Raw genomic sequence first — 18,666 nt, forward strand, 5'->3', positions numbered from 1 at the left:
ATATAAGTATACATATATGTGTGTGTGTGTTATTTTGAAGCAGGTATTAGGATTTTAGTCCAGCATAGTCATAAGCACCATTAACAATAATAATTATAATTATTTTATGTGTGTGTTTGTATATGTATGTGTATATATGTATGTGTATGTATGTATATGTGTATACATAGATACAGATGTATGTGTATATCTCTATAGACATAGAGATACATATTAAACATATACACCAAAGGTGTCACCATGTACATATAAAGATGGAAATGTCTTATGATAAGAACACAGGGTATATATATGTATCGACCCTTCTAACCATGTGAGCTGTGATGCATACGTAGCCAGACTGGTTTCCAGTGGAGAGACTTGTAAATGATGTGATGTTTTTAAGGGGGATTTAGATTTCTAATCAAGTGAGGTGATGTTTGAAACATTGGATTAAAAAGTATCAGAAGGAATTCAATAGAATATTGTTTTGTTGGTGGAAACAATGAGTATGAAAAATAGAGTCCTGGAAAGGTTTGAATGAACTGATGCAAAGTAAGGCAAGCAGAACCAAGAAATAAACATCCACAATGACTCCAGCAGTGCAAATGGTGGTACCTCAGATTCTAGCTTTGTGACCCTGAGCAAATCACTGATCCTCTCCAAGCTTTTGTTTCCCTATCTGTAAAATGGGGAAGATAAAAGTAGTGCTTACCTCCCAGGGTTGTTGTAAGGATCAAATGAAATTACATACATAGGATACTTTGTGAATCATAATTCCTTTCTAGTGTCTCTCTCTACGATAACCCAGTCTTAGTAGTGCTATCACTAAATTGGTTTTGAAAATATTCCTCTTTCAAAGAATTACTCACTCACACGATCCAATCAAAATTTAAGTAAAAGTTTTTCGTATTTGGCACATAGAGGTATGGCTGGGAGAAGAAGTCTAAATTTCAGCTCCTGGGGAGGAACAGATTTATGGCATGTTCCTCAATCAGTCAGCACAAAGAAGTATGATTGGGAGAAGAAGTCTAAACTTCAACTCCCCAAACAAAGGAGAAGGTGATAGTTTTAAAGAGGAGAGAAGGAGGTGGGTGGAGAGACTTAGTACTGAAAAGTTACAGCTGTTTGGAAAATGATGATGCTAGCTATTTGGGGAGTGGGACACATAAAGTAGTAAATATGTTGCATTCCTAACTTGAGATTATTCTTACTTACTTGGTACTAATCACATCACAAACATGACTGGCTCCCAATCAAGCCCATACTGCAAATTCAAGGAGCCCAGCTTTCTGGGTCTCTGCTTTGTTATCTGTTTGACTCACCACTATCTGGTTCATTTACTACTTTTGCTTCTCCAAGAAAAGAATAATCTCTAACTAACCCCAGCAAGTTGATCAACCATATTTCTCCATGGTCAGAATGTCCTCCTCAGGGCCAGAGAATCCCTAACTGGACTCAGGCCTACTAGACTACCACTACAATAGGATGGGAAGAAGGGGAATTAGAGTAAGTACAAAGTACAGGATTGGGGTTCTGGCATAGACATGTATTTGCCCAACAGCCAAAGATCCATGTTTTAGTAGGAAAGATGGGCCAGGATGTCTTTTCCATGCTTAACTTTTTGGGGAGTGTTTATGCTTTAATTTTCATGAGGACACTGACAGCAACTTTTCTAGAAGAAATATGATTCTTAAATTGAGAAAAACAAATTCCTAATCATTTTTGTGTGTCATTGACCCCTTTGACATTCTGGGAAAACCTGTGGACTCCTCAGAAGAATGTTTCTAAATAACTGGAAAATGATAAATTTTATTTCGAAGCGGGTTAAAAAAGGCATCATTTTTACTCATTTGACTTCACAGATCCTCTGAAATCTACCCAAAGACCTCTTATTTGGATCACAGATCAAGAAACTATGTTCTAAGACTCTTAGATTGGAGAGCAAGTGCCAATCTTCATTGGTAGGGAACATCCTACCCTGGGAACTCAGTACATGGATGAAATCAGAGGTCTAGAAAAAACATTCATATACATGGGGATTAGAAATCTGCTTCACAGGGGTTATTATTGAAATGTTCCCTCGACAGTGCTGTCTGTCTGTGTTGCTATAACTTTCTCCTTCTCAGAGAAACTTGGAGTGCCCTAGATTTTCTTTTCCAAAGCAGCCTGGGTATATTGGAATGAGAAAAGGGTGATATGTATCTTTGACTGTCGTGGAAAATTCTAAGACAAGGTTTCATCTCAGTGAATTTATTTTATTTTTAATGTTTTTCATTGATACTCCCTTCCTTTCTTCCTTCCTTTCTTTTCTTTTTCTTTCTTTTTCCTTTTTTTTTCTTTTTGCGGGACAATGAAGGTTAAGGACTTGCCTAGGGTCACACAGCTAGTAAGTGTCAAGTGCCTGAGGTCAGATTTGAACTCAGGTCCTCCTGAATCCAAGGCCAGTGCTTTATCCACTGTGCCATCTAGCTGTCCCCCTTCCTTCCTTCCTTCCTTCCTTCCTTCCTTCCTTCCTTCCTTCCTTCCTTCCTTCCTTCCTTCCTTCCTTCCTTCCTTCCTTCCTTCCTTTCTATCTTTCATCACCAGGAGTTCCCAATGAGTACCACCTCCCCAGTAGAATTCTCCCTTATAACAAATATATACAATCAAGAAAAACGATTTAATATATTGGACACATCAGAAAATATGTCTCATTGCCCACTGCCTCTTTAATCATAGGCAGGAAGCATGCTGCCCCTCCAAGTCCTCTAAAGTCACAATTACTTGCTGCTTTGATCAGCATTTTGAAGCCTGTCAATGGTGTTTCTGTTTACACAAATTGTAGGCATAATGTAATTGGTTTTTCTGGTTGTAATTACTCCCCCCTACATCATTTCATGAGTCTTCTCAAACTTCTCGGAATTCTTTATATGTGCCATTCCTTATAGCACAATAATGTGTGTCAATATAGCTTAGTGGATAGAGAGTCCAGAAAGAGGGTCAAATTATGCCTCACTAGCTGTGTGACCCTGGGCAAGTCACTTAATCCTGTTTGCCCCAGTTCCTCATCTATAAAACGAGCTGGTGAAGGAAATGGCAAACCACTCAGTATCTTTGCCAAGAAAACCCCAAATCAAGTCACAGAGAGTCAAACAGCATTGGAAAATGACTTAACAACAATACTTTCTTACATTTATATATCACAATTTGGAGAACTCATGAATTTAAACCATTGCCCAGGTTCTTTGAAATGCCTACTGGCAATTGGGTAACAATTTAAAATATCAATTATTGTTAATAGTTCATTTAAAAACTATGCATCTTAGGTAATTTGCAAAATAACATTTTCAAAGATGAAACAAAGGGTTGAGACTTTGAAGACTGTCTCTGCCAAATGAAGTTACAACCTTCCAGCTGTTGACCTATTTGCAACTTGTATAAAGCAGACAGGTCTTTACCCAGAGCCCTGAGGTGCCATGAGATTGAAAGATAAGTGAGCTAATGTTTATATGAAATTGGACTCCCTGGAACAAGGGTGTCATGTAAATGCCATCTTCTTAACGTAAGAAAATACTTGGGACAGTGTTTCATAAACCAAACACTCAAACACATCACCAATTCATCCCAAGGGTTTTTTTATTCTAAGGAAATTGATGATGTGTTTTAATTCTTCTTAGATATAGTTTAATATTTCAATGACTTGTATAATTTCCATTGTTTCATCTCAGAAGAGAAAAAAAAGGCCTTCCGACACAGTCAGACATATGGATGGCAGGAGCAAGGGTAGGAGGGTGGGGGGAGAGGAGGGAAGTAAAATAATGAAATGTCACCATGAACTACTGGGTTCATTTCTAAGGAAAATACTTTTACTGAAGTATTTTGAAGTCAAATGAAGTTGCTACACAAATTAAGATATTGATTAACTTTCATGGCATTTTATACAGTTTGTATAATACATTTAATTCTCAATGGGCAGAGATAATTGGCAATTGTTTTTTGTTTTTAATTTTCTTAACAACTTAAAAATGGATCGGAATGACAGAGCTTGCCAACACCAATGAAATTTTAAAACAATGTCCTTTTTCTTTTTATCATGTCCATGCAATCTGGATACTTTGTACCCTGAAAGGCTGGTACATTCATTTATGGTGTTCTAGGCCAGGTCGGTCAAGGTTGGTCTTGTGATGGTTTAGGTTCAATAAGTAGAATAAAATGAAGCACTTAGAGCTCATTCAACGGTTGGAAAACGGAGATTTACTTAGTTATGGAAGGAGAAACATATTTGACAAAGATATAACTCATGGAGGGCACAGTGAATTGATTCTGCTGAATAAAGCTCTCCAGCTGCTGGGTTACCTATTATGGTCCAACAGCCAAGCTTCAGAGAGAGCCTGGAGATCCTTGTGTTTCTACTCAAGAAACCAGAAAAGGACATTAATAGATAGAACATTTTAGCACATTGATCTAATCCAATTTCAAGCACAGATTCAATACTTTTAAGGAAAAACTAACCTAACTTACATGGAGACTAGAGGTTAGGATATCATTTGGACCGTATGTGGCTACATGGCCACATATTTTCATTTAAGAATCCCCAAGCGTGGCAGACATTCTGATGAAGATAAAAAAGTAAGGGATATGTAGATAAGAATATAGAACAAAAGCTATGGCCTCTGGTGAGTACCACCATTGTAAAAGTGGCCCAAATGACTGGTTTAGTTTTTTTCTCTACTGGGAATGAGTGAAGACTTTTCTTTGCTTATTACATGGGGCAACCATTATTTTCAGATACTCTTAGCAGAGGGACCTATGTGTACATTCAGCCTTGGAGTGAACTGAAGTCTGTGCCTCTGTCTCTATCTCTCCAAAGGTTTTATTGATACTTTTTTTTTTTTTTGCAGGGCAATGAGGGTTAAGTGACTTGCCCACAGTCACATAGCTAGTTAAGTGGCAAGTGTCTGAGGCCAGATTTGAACTCAGGTACTCCTGAATTCAGGGCCGGTGCTTTATGCACTATACCACCTAACTGCCCCTGATGCTTTTTTAATATTACTATCTCTTCCTAATAAGGTCTCCCCAATAAGACTCTTCTTTTTAATTGTAGCACCTCCCTGCTTCTTTTCCAGCTTCCATTCATATTAGAGACCTGGGTCCCCAGAGGGCAACTGACTGTTGCTCCTCTCTGGGATCTAGGGGAAATTTTAAGGGGTTGTGGAGTTTCTAGTACTGTCATCCCCCTCCCTAATCTCATGTATTCCTCAAAATCAATTAACTAGTCAGAGTTAATAACCTTTTTTTTTTTTTTTAAGTGAGGCAACTGGGGTTAAGTGACTTGCCCAGGGTCTCACAGCTAGTAAGTGTTAAGTGTCTGAGGCCGGATTTGAGCTCAGGTACTCCTGACTCCAGGGCCGGTGCTCTATCTACTGTGCCACCTAGCTGCCCTGTTAATAACCTTTTAAGAAGGAATATTTAGCGAGATGGTACAGTTTGTACAAAAACATCCCTCCAAAACTCAAAAGTCTGGGACATTCTCCTAGAATGAAATGTAAGACGATTGGAAAGCTGGAAGGGAGCAATTTATAGAGGGCTTTGTAGGTGAAATAGGGGATTTTCTATTTGATCCTAGAGGTAATACCGAGCCACTGGAGTTTATTAAATAGGGGGATGAGGTGATATGGGCAGAGCTTCTCTTTAAGATTAATTTGAAAGCTGAATGGAAGTTGACCTGGAGAGGGGAAAAGACTTGAGGCAGGGGGCCCAACTAGGAAGCTAGTGTAGTAGTCCAGGTATGGGGCAATAAGGGTGTGCACCAGGGCAGTAGCAGTGTCAGAGGGAAGAAGGGGGCATAGGAAAGAGATAGGACATTAATCAGGGTTGGAGTCTGAGCAAAATACCCCTATTACATAATGCAATATAAAAAATATAAACATTTATTAAGCACATATTCTGTGCCAGGAATTATGCTAAGTCATGGGCATACAAATAAGAATTAGAAAGACAGTTCATGACCTCAAGGAGCTTACAGTCTAACTAGGGAAAACAACACATGAAAGATAGCCTAAGAGGTGGGGTTGGAGTGAGGGAGAAGCATGTGGGGCACGGTAAAAGTGGAAGAATACAGCACTGCTGGCAAACGAAGAGTTGACTGGGCTTCTGAGCCCTCTTTATATAGAGGTTTGGGAGTTTTTTGGCTCTGCCCTGCAGAGACAACTGAGGAGGTATGGGTATCAAAGCTGATGCAGTGTTTATGATGATGGATTTCCTGGTGATGGGCTTTTCTTGGGAGGGATGGAGAAGGCTGGCTTAATGATGGTGGAGTCAAATCCAAGGAGTCTAATTGAGGATGAATAACAGATAAGTACCGTAGAGTCTGTATGCCTCATTCCATACCTCAAGTCCACCACCTGTCCTTTGAGAAATGGGATTTGCTTCACCAGTTGATCATCTCACAATGTTGTTGATACTGTGTACAATATTCACCATGAACCTTGCTCAAAAAGATATTTTCTTCCCTTGTGAAAGCCAGTTCTGGAGTTCTGCGTATCTAGAGGAAAGTGATGCCTTTGAGGCTGCGATAGATGGCAGTGATCTGATTTACATCTGTGAGAGGGTGGACATCAGAAAGCTACAACTGACCAACTGATTGACTCACCACACACAAGAGGTGAATGCAAGCACTTCTGACTTACGCAGCAGTTGCTTAACTGAGCTAGAAGTTCCCAAAGGAGATGTTTAAAAAGCCACAGTCAACTTTTGATTACATAAGATCTCAATGCTCAGTTTGTAAACTGACAGGGCTTCATATTTTGTCTCTCCCTGTTACTGCCGTCTCCTTTGGCCCCAGTGTACCCACCTTGCACATTTTCCATGCAGTAAAGAAGGATCCATTAACTTGACTTTTGTTTTTGTTTTTTTGTGGGGCAATGGGGGTTAAGTGACTTGCCCAGGGTCACACAGCTAGTAAGTGTCAAGTGTCTGAGCCTGAATTTGAACTCAGGTCCTCATGAATCCAGGGCCAGTGCTCTATCCACTGTGCCACCTAGCTGCCCCCATTAACTTGACTTTAAAATCTTCCCTGCCCCCTACCGAATAGTATCATCTCTATTATCCTTATTATTAAATATGGCTTTGATAAAAAGGTTTTCAGTTTGAAAATGGCTAAAATGAATCTATGGATTTTGGTCTATTTCCCTGGCATCCCTCTTGCCTGAAATTCGTAAAGGTAAGGTTATAGAAGGGAGGCTAAAAAAGGAACCTAAGAAGGCATTGAATCCAATGACTCATTTTGTAGACTAGGAAACTGAGGCACAGGGTTATACAGCTAGCCAGCATAGGAGGAGGGGGTGGATTTGAACTCAGGGCTTCCTGACTCAAGTGCTAATACTCTAACTAGGATACTTCTCGGAGAAAGATGCCCCATCTCAGAGGAGATGCTTTTCAGTTGCCCCTGGGAGGTGAAACATTTTTAAATCTATGAACAGTCTTTCACAGGTGAAGTGTGATTGAATGACCTGGGAGAGATCGCCATTGGAAGGAGGTTAGGGAGGGAAAGGAGAGCTGGAAGGCACGGATCAGAAATCATGACTCTGGAGGGGAGGAATGGGGAGATGGAGTGTTGTCCTACTTCCTACTTTTGCCTATGATGGATCCCGACTGCATACATAATAAAAAATGATCACTAGTCTTTGGTCCAGTGTGTATCTTCTTTCTGGCTTTGGAGGGCTTGAGTCTGGAAGAGATAATGAGCATCTGGAATGATTCCTCCTACTTCCCATCAATGTTATCCAGCATGCCAAATCTACGGCTTTAGTCTTTTTTTTTTGGTGAGGCAATTGGGGTTAAGGGACTTGCCCAGGGTCACACAGCTAGTAAGTGTTAAGTGTCTGAGGTCAGATTTGAACTCAGGTCCTCCTGACTTCAGGGCCAGTACTCTATCCACTGCGCCACCTAGCTGCCCCCCCCCCCCAGGCTTTAGTCTTGAAGAAGCAAGGACAATTTCTCTGGACTGGGTCTGCCTCAGGGCTGACCCCTCATGGTTTATGTTTGATATCTGGACAAAATGAGACACTCAAAGCAGTTAACAAAAGGAGATTTACTTAGCCACAGTAGGAGCAGGATATTCAAAAATCACAGGACACCTTGATCTGATTTGGCTGAGTGAAGCTCCCTTGACCAAGTGAGTCTCTGTGGACAAAGAGGGTGCCTGGGTTACCTCATGGATGCTTTGTACTTGGGCAACCAGGAAGTGATGTCAACAGCCCAAGTCTTCGGTCCTCTGAGACAACCAAGTCATGAGGATGGTTGCAACACATTCTAAAGGAAGAACTAATCTAATTCGCATGGGGCCAGGGGTTGGGACATTGCACCTACCATGCTCCTAGTGAAGGGCACCAAGGTCCAGGGCAGTCTATGCCTGCTATGAAGTGGGAGCCAGCAATTGTTTGACAGGAAAACAAGATCACAGAATGTTTGTGCTTCCCACCTCAGGTTCACTTGGTCTACACAGGGCTGAGTGAAATTCACATTTGAAAAAGAATCTGGTTGATCTGGTCATTACAGGTAATAGAAGTAGACAGTTCATAGAAAAGTCAGTCATAGGAACACTGCAACGTTTGGAAGTGTGTAAGAGGAGGGCGTCCTCAATGTCTCTCACAAGGGAATTTCTGAGGATTTTAGCTAGGGAGCCCTTTCAAGGCTTTTTCTTGAGAGTCCAGAATTTCAAAGGTCATGGTCTAGGGAGGTGGGTTGCAAAGTAAGGGAGGTGTTCTAGGCTGACTATGGGAGCATCCCAGGGGGACTGTCATTTGACCCGAAGAAGATCAACGAATCAGATGGGTCACAATCCCAACTCAGATATTACAGCCAACCCCGAGGCTTGTTTCCAACACAACTACACCTAGCCATGTTGTCCCCAACCTTTACCCACTTTGACCCCTCCCTCTGCAGTGGAACCTGCCAAGCCAACACCCCCCCCCCCCCACCTTGCAGGTGCTTACCCTCCCAGGGCGGTTATAACCTAAATTAACTGATACCCACAACACAGGTGCTCTTGGGGGGGATTTTGCCCCTCCTCCAGTCCTCCCTATCACCTCATGGCATCCCTTGAAGGGTTGACTTCACTGAGTTAGTGGCAGGTGAGCAAAAACCTCACCTTTTTATTTTGGGTGGGATGGAGTGAGTCACACAGCTTGAAGGGATGTGACCTACATGCAGATCTCATTATCTCATCATCATCTTCCTTCATCCCCTCCCCTCCACGTGACACTTCTTCTAAGTTTCCCTATTATGTCAAGGGGGAGGTGAGAAAAGGAAAAGAGATAAGCATTTATATAGCGACTACTATGTTCTAAGTACTCTTTACATATAGTTTCTCATTTGATGCTCACAACAACCCTGTGAGGTAGGTGGTTATTATTATCCCTACAACTGAGGCCCAGAGAAGTTAAGTGATTTGCCCAGAGTCAAACAGCAAGAAAGTGAGGTCAGATTTGAATTCAGGTCTTCCTGACGCTACGCACAGCACTTTATCCACTGCAGCACCCCCTGTATCAATGGGTACCAACATCTTCCTAGTCATCCAGGAAAACCTTGGTGTTGACTCCTCACTCCCCCTACCTCCATATCCAATAAGTTGATAAGTTGCATTGGTTCTCCCTCCGCATCTCTCATATGGGTCCCCATCTCTTTACTCACATGGCCAGCAACCTCATTTAGGTCTCCATCACCTGTGGCTTGTAGTAATGCAATAGCCTCCTGATGGATTGTCCCTGATTCATGTCCCTCCTTTCTCCAGTCCATTCTTCCCACATCTGACAAAACAATCTTCCTAAAGTATTTGTTGTTGTTTAGTCATGAGCCCACTTGGGGTTTTCTCAGCAAAGATCCTGCAGTGCTTTGCCATTTCCTTCTCCAGCTCATTTTACAGACAAGGAAACGGAGGCAAACAAGGTTAAGTGACTTGCCCACAGCTACCCAGATAGTAAGTGTCTTGAGGCTGGATTTGGATTCAAGAAGATAAATCTTCCTGACTCCAGGCCTGGGCACTCTGTCCACTTCCATTTAGCTGCTCTGCCTAAAGTCTGAACAAGTCAGTCATCTAGACAAATTCCAATGACTCCCTATTTCCCCTAGGATCACATTATTCTATCCTTAGTTCATCATTTTAAACGTCTGAATTTGTGTGTAAATTGTATAATTTTTATTATTGGTAGTATACTAGTACAAGCATATAATTTAAAACTAAGTAAATATCTACATATGGGGGTGGGTTTTTTAATGATAAGCATGGGGAATAAAAAAGTTTGGTAAATAGGAAGGGGCCATTAAACTACATAAAGACCCCCACAGGATGCATTTTGACTTAGAAAACCACATATTAACATTATCTATTTTATATCGTATTTTTATTTATTTTGTTAAATATTTTCCATTACATTTTTTGGGGGGTGGGACAATGAGGGTTAAGTGATTTGCACAGTGTCACATAGCTAGTAAGTGTTAAGTGTCTCAGTCCAGATCTGAACTCAGGTCCTCCTGAATCCAGGGCTGGTGCTTTATCCACTGTGCCACCTAGCTGTCCCTCCCATTACATTTTTTTTATTATTATTTTTTTTACATATAAGGTATTTTATTTTTTCTGTTACATGTAAAGATAGTTCTCAACTTTTGTTTATACAAGCTTTACAATTTCAGATTTTTCTCCCTCCCTCCCCTCCCTCCCCCCTCCCCTAGACAGCAGGTAATCTGATATAGGTTATATCTATATATCTATATACGTAGACATATAGATATATCTATATATCTATACACACACACATATATATACATAATAACATTAATCCTATTTCTACATTAATCCTGTTATAAGAGAAAAAATCAGAGCAGTGATGCAAAACCTCAAAATAGAAAAAAAAACAACACAGAACCCAAAACAAAAGAAATAGTATGGTTCACTCAGCATCTATACTCCACAGTTCTTTTTTTTTCTTGGATTTGGAGATCCTCTTCTATCATGAGTTCCCTGGAACTCTTCTGTACCACTGCATTGGTGAGAAGAATATAGTCCATCACAGTAGGTCAACACTCAATGTTGATGATACTGTGTACAATGTTCTTCTGGTTCTGCTCATCTCACTCATCATCAGCTCACGTAAGACCCTCCAGGTTTCTCTGAACTCCTCCTGCTCATCATTTCTTACAGCACAATAGTATTCCATTGTATTCATATATCACAACTTGTCCAGCCATTCCCCAATTGATGGGCACCCCCTCAACTTCCAATTCCTTGCTACCACGTAAAGAGCAGCTATAAATATTTTTGTACATGTGGGTCCCTTTCCCCCTTCCCATTACATTTTAATGTGTTTTGGGTTAACATGACAGTGTTGGACTGTTATTTGCATGTTTGACATGTCTAGTTTCAGCAATAGTTCATAACATTTTTAAGTATGAGAAACCTTTTAGATAAAAACAAAACAAAAAACCAAACCAAACAATCAATCAAATAAACCCCAAAACACCTCCTGCAAACAATGGAAACTAGATGTTCACAGAAATTCCTTCCAGTTCTAAATCTATGGTTTTCCCCCCCAGATTTTATAAATTTATCCCTACCCAAATCTGAGTGGAACACAATGGCTGTCCACCTGGGTGGGGTCTGGAGGGAGGAGAAGGTTCAACCTTTAGAGACTGAGGTCTTGAAATGAAGGATAAAAGAAAAAGGGGGGAATCTTAATCTCCCCAAATCATTGGTTATTAATGATCATTTCTCTCACACTATACAATGTGTGTGGTATAGTGGAGAAAATTCTGTATTTGAAGTTAAAAAAACAAATGAACAAAAACTGGGTTTAAATTCTGTATCTGTTATTAGATGTGTGGCCCTTAGCAAGTGCCTTAACTCTATGTCTTTTTTTCCCCTCTAAGATGGGGAACAATTACTGATAACACCACTTGCCCCATAATGTTGAAAGTGCTATCTTTGAGGTATTTTTTCCCTTTTTTTTAACCAGACCTTTTTAAAAATTACATGTAAAGATGGTTTTAAACATTCACTTTTGTAAGATTTTGAGTTCCTAATTTTTCTCCCATGCTCCGTTCCCTCCCTGCTCTCAAGGTCAGCTAGCAATCTGATATAGGTTATACATTAAAATCATGTTAAATATACTTCCACATTAGTCATGTTGTAAGAGAAGAGTCAGAACAAAAGGAAAAAAAATACAATGAAGAAGACACAACAGCAACAACAAAAAGCAATAACAAAAGTGAAAATAGTATGCTTCAATCAGCATTCAGACTCCATCATTCTTTTTTCCTTCATGAGTCTTTTAGCATTGTCTTGGATCATTGTCTTGTATTGCTGAGAAGAGCTAAGTCTGTCACAGTTGATCATCACACAATGTTGTTGATACTGTGTACAATGTTCTCTTGGTTCTCCTCATTTCACTCAGCACCAATTCAGGAAAGCCTTTCCAGGTTTTTCTGAAATCTTCTTGCTTATTGCTTCTTATGGAACAATGATATTCCATTATATTCATATACCACAACTTGTTTAGCCATTCCCCAACCGATGGGTATCCCTTCAATTTCCAATTCCTTGCCATGTGAGCTTTTGTTAAAATCATGCTACTTCTCTGCTTATAAAACCTTTAATGCCTTCCACTATCTTCAGGATGACCTCCAAGTTACTTAGCCTTATATGTTTTGCTCAGAGCCTACCAAAATCATCCCTTTCCCAGTAGTCTCCAACTCATACCCTATATTCTAGCCATGGTGGTTATTTTCTTTAATGTCCCCCAAACCCAACATCTCTGTGCTTTTGTTCACAATGCTCATATGACAGGATTGCCACGAGGTTTCAAATTTCATATCTTTGAGATCTCTTCCCAGACAATTTTAAAGGTCTCATTGTGAAGAGGTGGTGACCTTGGATTCTCGAAGACTATGCCAGCAGAGCTCTGTTCAATTTTCATGAGAAAACAAGTTTAGTCCAGTATACAGAAGCCAGTCACCAGAAGCTTGGTCTCCAAGGTTTCAATTTTGGCAAGAGAAGAAACAACTGTCTCATAGCTGAACAAGTGACCCCCTTTCAACCTCAGTAATAAGTGGTCATCCAGCCTTTGATTGAAGACCTCTGGGGAAGGGGAAACCTCCTTACTAACAAGGACAACCCATTCCATTTCTCAAGACCTAAGATTTTAAGATTCGCCCCCGTGTTATAGAGTCAAAATCTGCCTCTATGAAATTGGTATCCACTGCTCCTTGTTTTATCCTCTAGGGCAATAGAAATAACTTCATGCCTTCTATAATTCAGTAATGGGAAACTGAGGTGCAGAGAGGTTAAGGGGTAGAGAAGTAGTTGGTAACAGAGACAGAATTTGAATTCAGATCTTCAGACAGTGTTTTTAAAAATCCAGATTTTGGGGGGGGGAGATGAGGGGATTCTCCTTATGGAATCAAAAAATCTTTAATTGGAAGAAAGGTTCTTGGAGATCACTTCCCTCTCAAACCTAAAGTGACTAAGTGACTTGTCTCAAGGTGTGCAATAAATCCTGAATTATATAGAAAAAAAAAGTCTCATCAGGTTCTCTTTAGGACCAAGCCGACCCTCTAGGTTGCTGCAGTCAAAATGTGCTGTGACCTGCTTTGCTAAGTGACATCCAGCCAGCCCAGCCTGGAGGCTGAGGAAAGGGAGAGGGAAACCGAGAAACTGTTCTCCTCTCACCTAGTCCTCCCTGTCCCTGCACTGGCTGGTTAGAAATATGGTCACTCAGGCTCTAGGAAGTCAGTTGAGGTCACGAGGAAATTTGAAAGTTAAAGAATTCCTAGATTAGACCCTGAATAATAAAATTCAGACACCCATTAGGGGTTTTTGTTTTGTTTTTTTGAGGGGAAGAGGTTGTTTATTTGATTTGTTTTTCTGATACAGGGAGATACATCCATGGCTTTTCTTAGGATGCTGGCACATACAGACAGTGCAAAGATGTGAACAATGGCTTAAAGAGTCAGAGAAACTTAAATTCCACATCTGACATCTATGTGATAGGGACTGGACCTATTTTTTCACTAGTATAGAGAATTCTATTGAATTCTATTCTTGTACTGAACTCTATCCACTATACCACCTAGCTGAGGTTATCTAATTTAGAATACCAGCTTTTCCCCCCATAATCATGACCCATCCCTGCTACCTGTTTTTGTCTCTCCAAAAGAGGTCTTTATTTCTGAGGACATAACCTTTCCCCAACATTTAAGCTCTATTGGATTTTGTCTTAAATAAATACATGTGTACTTACCATGTACTTGAATGTCAAAAGGTTGAATGTGAGATCTTCTTATAACTAGCCACAAGTTCTATAATGAAATGACTGGGATAAAGACCGACTGAATTTAATCTAGTATCTGCCTATTAGTAACTGATTTTAAGCAAGTCAAATCATCTCTTAGGACCTATGTTTCTTCATGTATAGAATGCAGAGTCCCTTTCAAGTCAGTCAATCAATCGATAAACATTAACTAAGTGCCTACTATGTGCCAGGAACCGTGCCAAGAGCAGAGGATACAAAAAGAGGCAAAAGACAGTTCCTGCCCTCAAGAAACTTACAATCTAATGGTGGAGACAACATGTACACAAATATATACAGAGCAAGCAAAACCAGGATAAACCGGACGTTGTTATTGTTGTTGTTTGTCCTTGAAGAGGACCATGACTTGCGCTGAATTGGATTTAAGTGAGGTGTGCAAGGTCACCAACCTCACTCTCTCCTTCAGAACCATCTAGGTCCAGTGGCAAGATGTATGTATGTATGTATGTATGTATGTATGTATGTGGATGGTTGGAGATGGCCCCAGATGTTTTAAGGCAATGGGGTTAAGTAACTTGCCCAGGGTCACACAGCTAGTTTCTGAGGTGACATTTGAACTCAGGTCTTCTTGGCTTCAGGGCCAGCGCTATATTACCACTGGGAGCTGAAATAGGAAATAATGAACTGAATGAAGGTGCCTGAATTAAGAGTGGCTGGGGAAGGCTCCCTGTTAAAGATGGGATTTTAGTTGGGTTTAAGTGAAGCCAGGGTGGAGTAGGGAGAGTTCCAGGCACAGGACAGCCAGAGAGAATGCCTGTAGCAGAAAGATGGAGTCTTGGTGGAACAGACCACTGGGTCTAGGAAGCCTAGGTAGGGGGTAGGTTATGAAGGGGTTTGAATACCAAACAGAGCATTTTGCATTTGCTCCTGGAAGGAATAGGAAGGCACTAGAACGTACTGAGTAGGTGGGGGATAGGATCAGCTCTGCGTTTTAGGAAAATCACTTTAGTGGATGGATGGAGAATGGAGTGGAGTGGGGAGAGACTTGAGTCAGGCAATTGCAATAATCAAGGCGTCCTGCACCAAAGGGGTGGCAGTGTCTGAACAACTCAGGCTTCCTGGAGCCAGAGGGTTTCAAAAACCTTTGCAACGTGCGTTTGTTGATGACGCACAACGCCACAAAGTTCGCTCCTCCTCGCCCCGCCAGGGGGGCTGAACCCCCAAAGTAAACAATTCTTCCTCTTCAGAGTGACAGGCGGGGCAAACTCCGCAGACGGAGTTCGGAACCCCAGCTGTTGCAGTCCGGGCCGCGCAGAGCCAGCCTGGCTTTGGTCCTCTGTACTTCGAAGATGAGAGTTGGCCCCCGGGGGCCTTTGCGGACCTCGGCTTCCTCTGCAGAGGCCCGGCAGCGTTTCTGAGGGTTTGGGGAACAGAGTTCAGCTTTCGAAAACGATTGCGTATTAGACCTCTTTTGTTCTTCCCTCTCTCCCAGGACCGTAACCCGAGCCTGGGGAGCAAACAGAAACCCCACTGACCCCGCCTGGAGTTCCCGTGACTCCTCCTTCCTCCCTGGCCCCAGCTGCGGTGCCCAGCCTAGCGCGGATAGTTTACAAATTAGCCCCTCGAGAAGCCAGTTCCCGTGTGGGTGGGTTGCTGGCTGGCTGGTGGCTGACAGCATCCCTCCTCCAACGCCCCGAGCTCCCGCACTGTCAGCTTGGGCTCCCCGGACGGCGCAGCTGACTGGCGTGCCAGGACAAGACGGGGCTGGCCTATAGCGAGCCCAGGCTGCCCACGGAGAACCTCCTTTCCCGTGCAGCTTTATTTAGCTCGGCCTGAGAGCTGCAGGTCGCCACGATGGGAGGAGAGATGTGGTTAGTGCCTATCGGGCAGAAACTGCTGTACTGGGGCGCCACGGGCGCCCTTACTCTGCTGGGCACCATCCTGACGCTGACCCTGTTGCAGATGCTGGTCGCTTATTACCGGAAATGGCAGCAGATGAAAGCCATCCCCACAGTTGCCACTTCGTACCCACTGGTGGGACACACCCTCTTGATGAAATCTGATAGCCAAGGTAAATAAATAGGCCGATCCGGCCTAGCTGGACCACTATGGCCTCTCTCCTCTCAGCCTCCAGGCAAGCTGACACGACTTGCCCACCTTTCTTGGTCTAGGGTGGACTGCTCAGAGAGAGCGCAGACGGGAAATCTTTTCTCCACTCTCCATCCTCACGCAGCTCTGAACTTTTAGCTTCTTTCTCATATCTCATTTCCTTCTCTTCTTCTTCTTCTTCTTCTTCTTCTTCTTCTTCTTCTTCTTCTTCTTCTTCTTCTTCTTCTTCTTCTTCTTCTTCTTCTTCTTCTTCTTCTTCTCTCTCTCTCTCTCTCTCTCTCTCTCTCTTTCTCTCTCTCTTTCTCTCCCTCTCCCTCTCTGTCTCTGTCTTTCTGTCTCTCTGTCTGTCTATGTCTCTCTGTGTCTCTGTCTCTGTCTCTTTCCCTCTCTCCCTCTCTCCCTTTCTCTCTCTTCTTCCCCTCTCTCTCCTTCCCCTCTCTCTTTCCTCCCCTCTTTCCCTCCCTCTATTTTCACCCCCTTCCATCTCTTCCTTAAATAAGCTAAGTTATCTCCTGTCTGCAGGCCAGTCCTTGCAACTTCTAACTCTCCCGTGTGCCAGTGGAAACCTCCAAACTTTCCAGTGATTCCCTGCGCAGCTGCCGCTGCTGAGCTTTGGAGTGCCCCTGCACTTGTGTTTCAGTGTTCTCTCCCCCTTGCTCTGTGTTCCTCCTGTTCTTGATCCTTCCTGATATACTATAGTCCTTCCAGACTTTTGTACTTTCCTAGGAGGAAGGAATTGGAGTCAGAAGCTGGTTCTGGTCCTGGATCTGACAGTTCTTGAACTTTCTTTCATTGCCTCAGACCTCTCATCTACAAAATGAGGGGCTTGGACTGGCAGGAACCCTGGGACTAGAGGAAGGAGATTTGGGTTCAAATCCCAGAACTGGCATTAACTCTTTTGTGGCCATGGTCAAGGCACTTGACCTTTCCAAAACTTGTGCTAATTACCTCTCAAAGTTGTTCTGAACACAGTTGGTGAACAATAAAGTATATAAAATAGTGAGCTGTTGCTGATGTTCTAGATCTAACATCCTTTCTTCAAGGAGCTCTTCACATTGATTTTCTAAGCTCCTGGGTTATAGCTGGAAAGCTTCATTTGGTGGATTCACTACAAGTTTAGACTGTCTGCTGTGTCCTTACTTCCTCTTCCTCTCATTTCCCACATAAACCCTGCTCATCTCAGAAAAAAGTTTCATTTTCATTACTCAGTCTAGCCTTCTTTGTCACAATACTAGTTTAAAGCCTTGAAGGGATCCCTCACACAAAACATGACAAATACCCAAACTTCCTCCTCCTCCCCCTATGACAAGGACTCTAATGTGACTTTAACTACTTTTTTAAAGTTATGTAGGATGGTTTAGGACCCAAGATATAACATTTTATGTCATGTTCCATTTTTGTGTGTTGGTTCCCCTTTCATTGACATGTCAACTTCTTTTGAGGGAGGTTACACAACAATATTCCTTTCCTTTAGGCCTAGTCAACTCTGAGTTTGCTTGGCTGAGGTTTTCAGTTGAATTCTGGGGGAAAGTTTGCTATAAAAGTTGTTTCTTAATGACAGATGCCCTTGTTTATAAACCTCTTCTGAGAGCCTGACCGTCTTAGTCCTATTTTGATAGAAGTAATATATTAAATGGTTCTAGTGCTATTAAGTTATAAAGCTCCCATAAAGCCGTTTTACATCAATCTTTAATAGTTATTATTATTGTTGTCCTTAAAATACTCCCATAAGGTAGTTGGTACCAGTTTTGTTGTTTTCCATTCTATTTCCATTTCCACTTCTATTACGAACCTTGAAATTAAATGACTCCAATAATCTTATTGGACGATTGGACTAACTTCCACTGGAAACCTGAGTGATAAAATCAGAGGTAGAGCCTCTAGACTCCTTCCTAACCCAGTGTCACCAAACTTAACTGTTAATAGTCTGACATTTATCTTGAATCTAACTTCAATGGAAATGTAAGCTGGCCACTTACAGCTTGTTTCCCTGGCTGGAAACACTGCTTGTGAATTTCACCTCATTAATCTTTAATCAAAAGTGTATAAAGTGGATTTGAACAGCTCAAGACTGTCTTAAAGTTAGTATGACTGATACTTTCCATGATGTGTATAATATATTGAGATTTACAGAAAACATTTTTGGAAAGAGAATAGGATGGTTAATATGATAATGCATCCAGAAAGCAAACTGGCTCTGGAGTTAAGACCTGCATTATAATCCTACCTTTGTCACTTACTACTGTGTGAGCTGAAGTCACTCAATCTTGGTTTCTTCATCTGTAAAATGAAA

At 41.8% G+C, this 18,666-nt stretch overlaps 1 protein-coding gene across 1 annotated transcript in view; it reads left to right on the forward strand.

The window, feature by feature from the left end:
- Positions 1-15,540: 15,540 nt before the first annotated feature.
- Positions 15,541-18,666, forward strand: part of LOC122732679 (cytochrome P450 4V2) — a 33,232-nt gene continuing 30,106 nt past the window's right edge. Inside the window, exon 1 of the mRNA XM_043972986.1 lies at positions 15,541-16,335. Within this exon, the coding sequence (XP_043828921.1) occupies positions 16,119-16,335 (217 nt within the window). The 5' untranslated portion in view covers positions 15,541-16,118. The remainder of the gene's footprint in view (positions 16,336-18,666) is intronic.

This window comes from Dromiciops gliroides, chromosome 6 (assembly GCF_019393635.1).
Source record: "Dromiciops gliroides isolate mDroGli1 chromosome 6, mDroGli1.pri, whole genome shotgun sequence".
Taxonomy (NCBI): domain Eukaryota; kingdom Metazoa; phylum Chordata; class Mammalia; order Microbiotheria; family Microbiotheriidae; genus Dromiciops; species Dromiciops gliroides.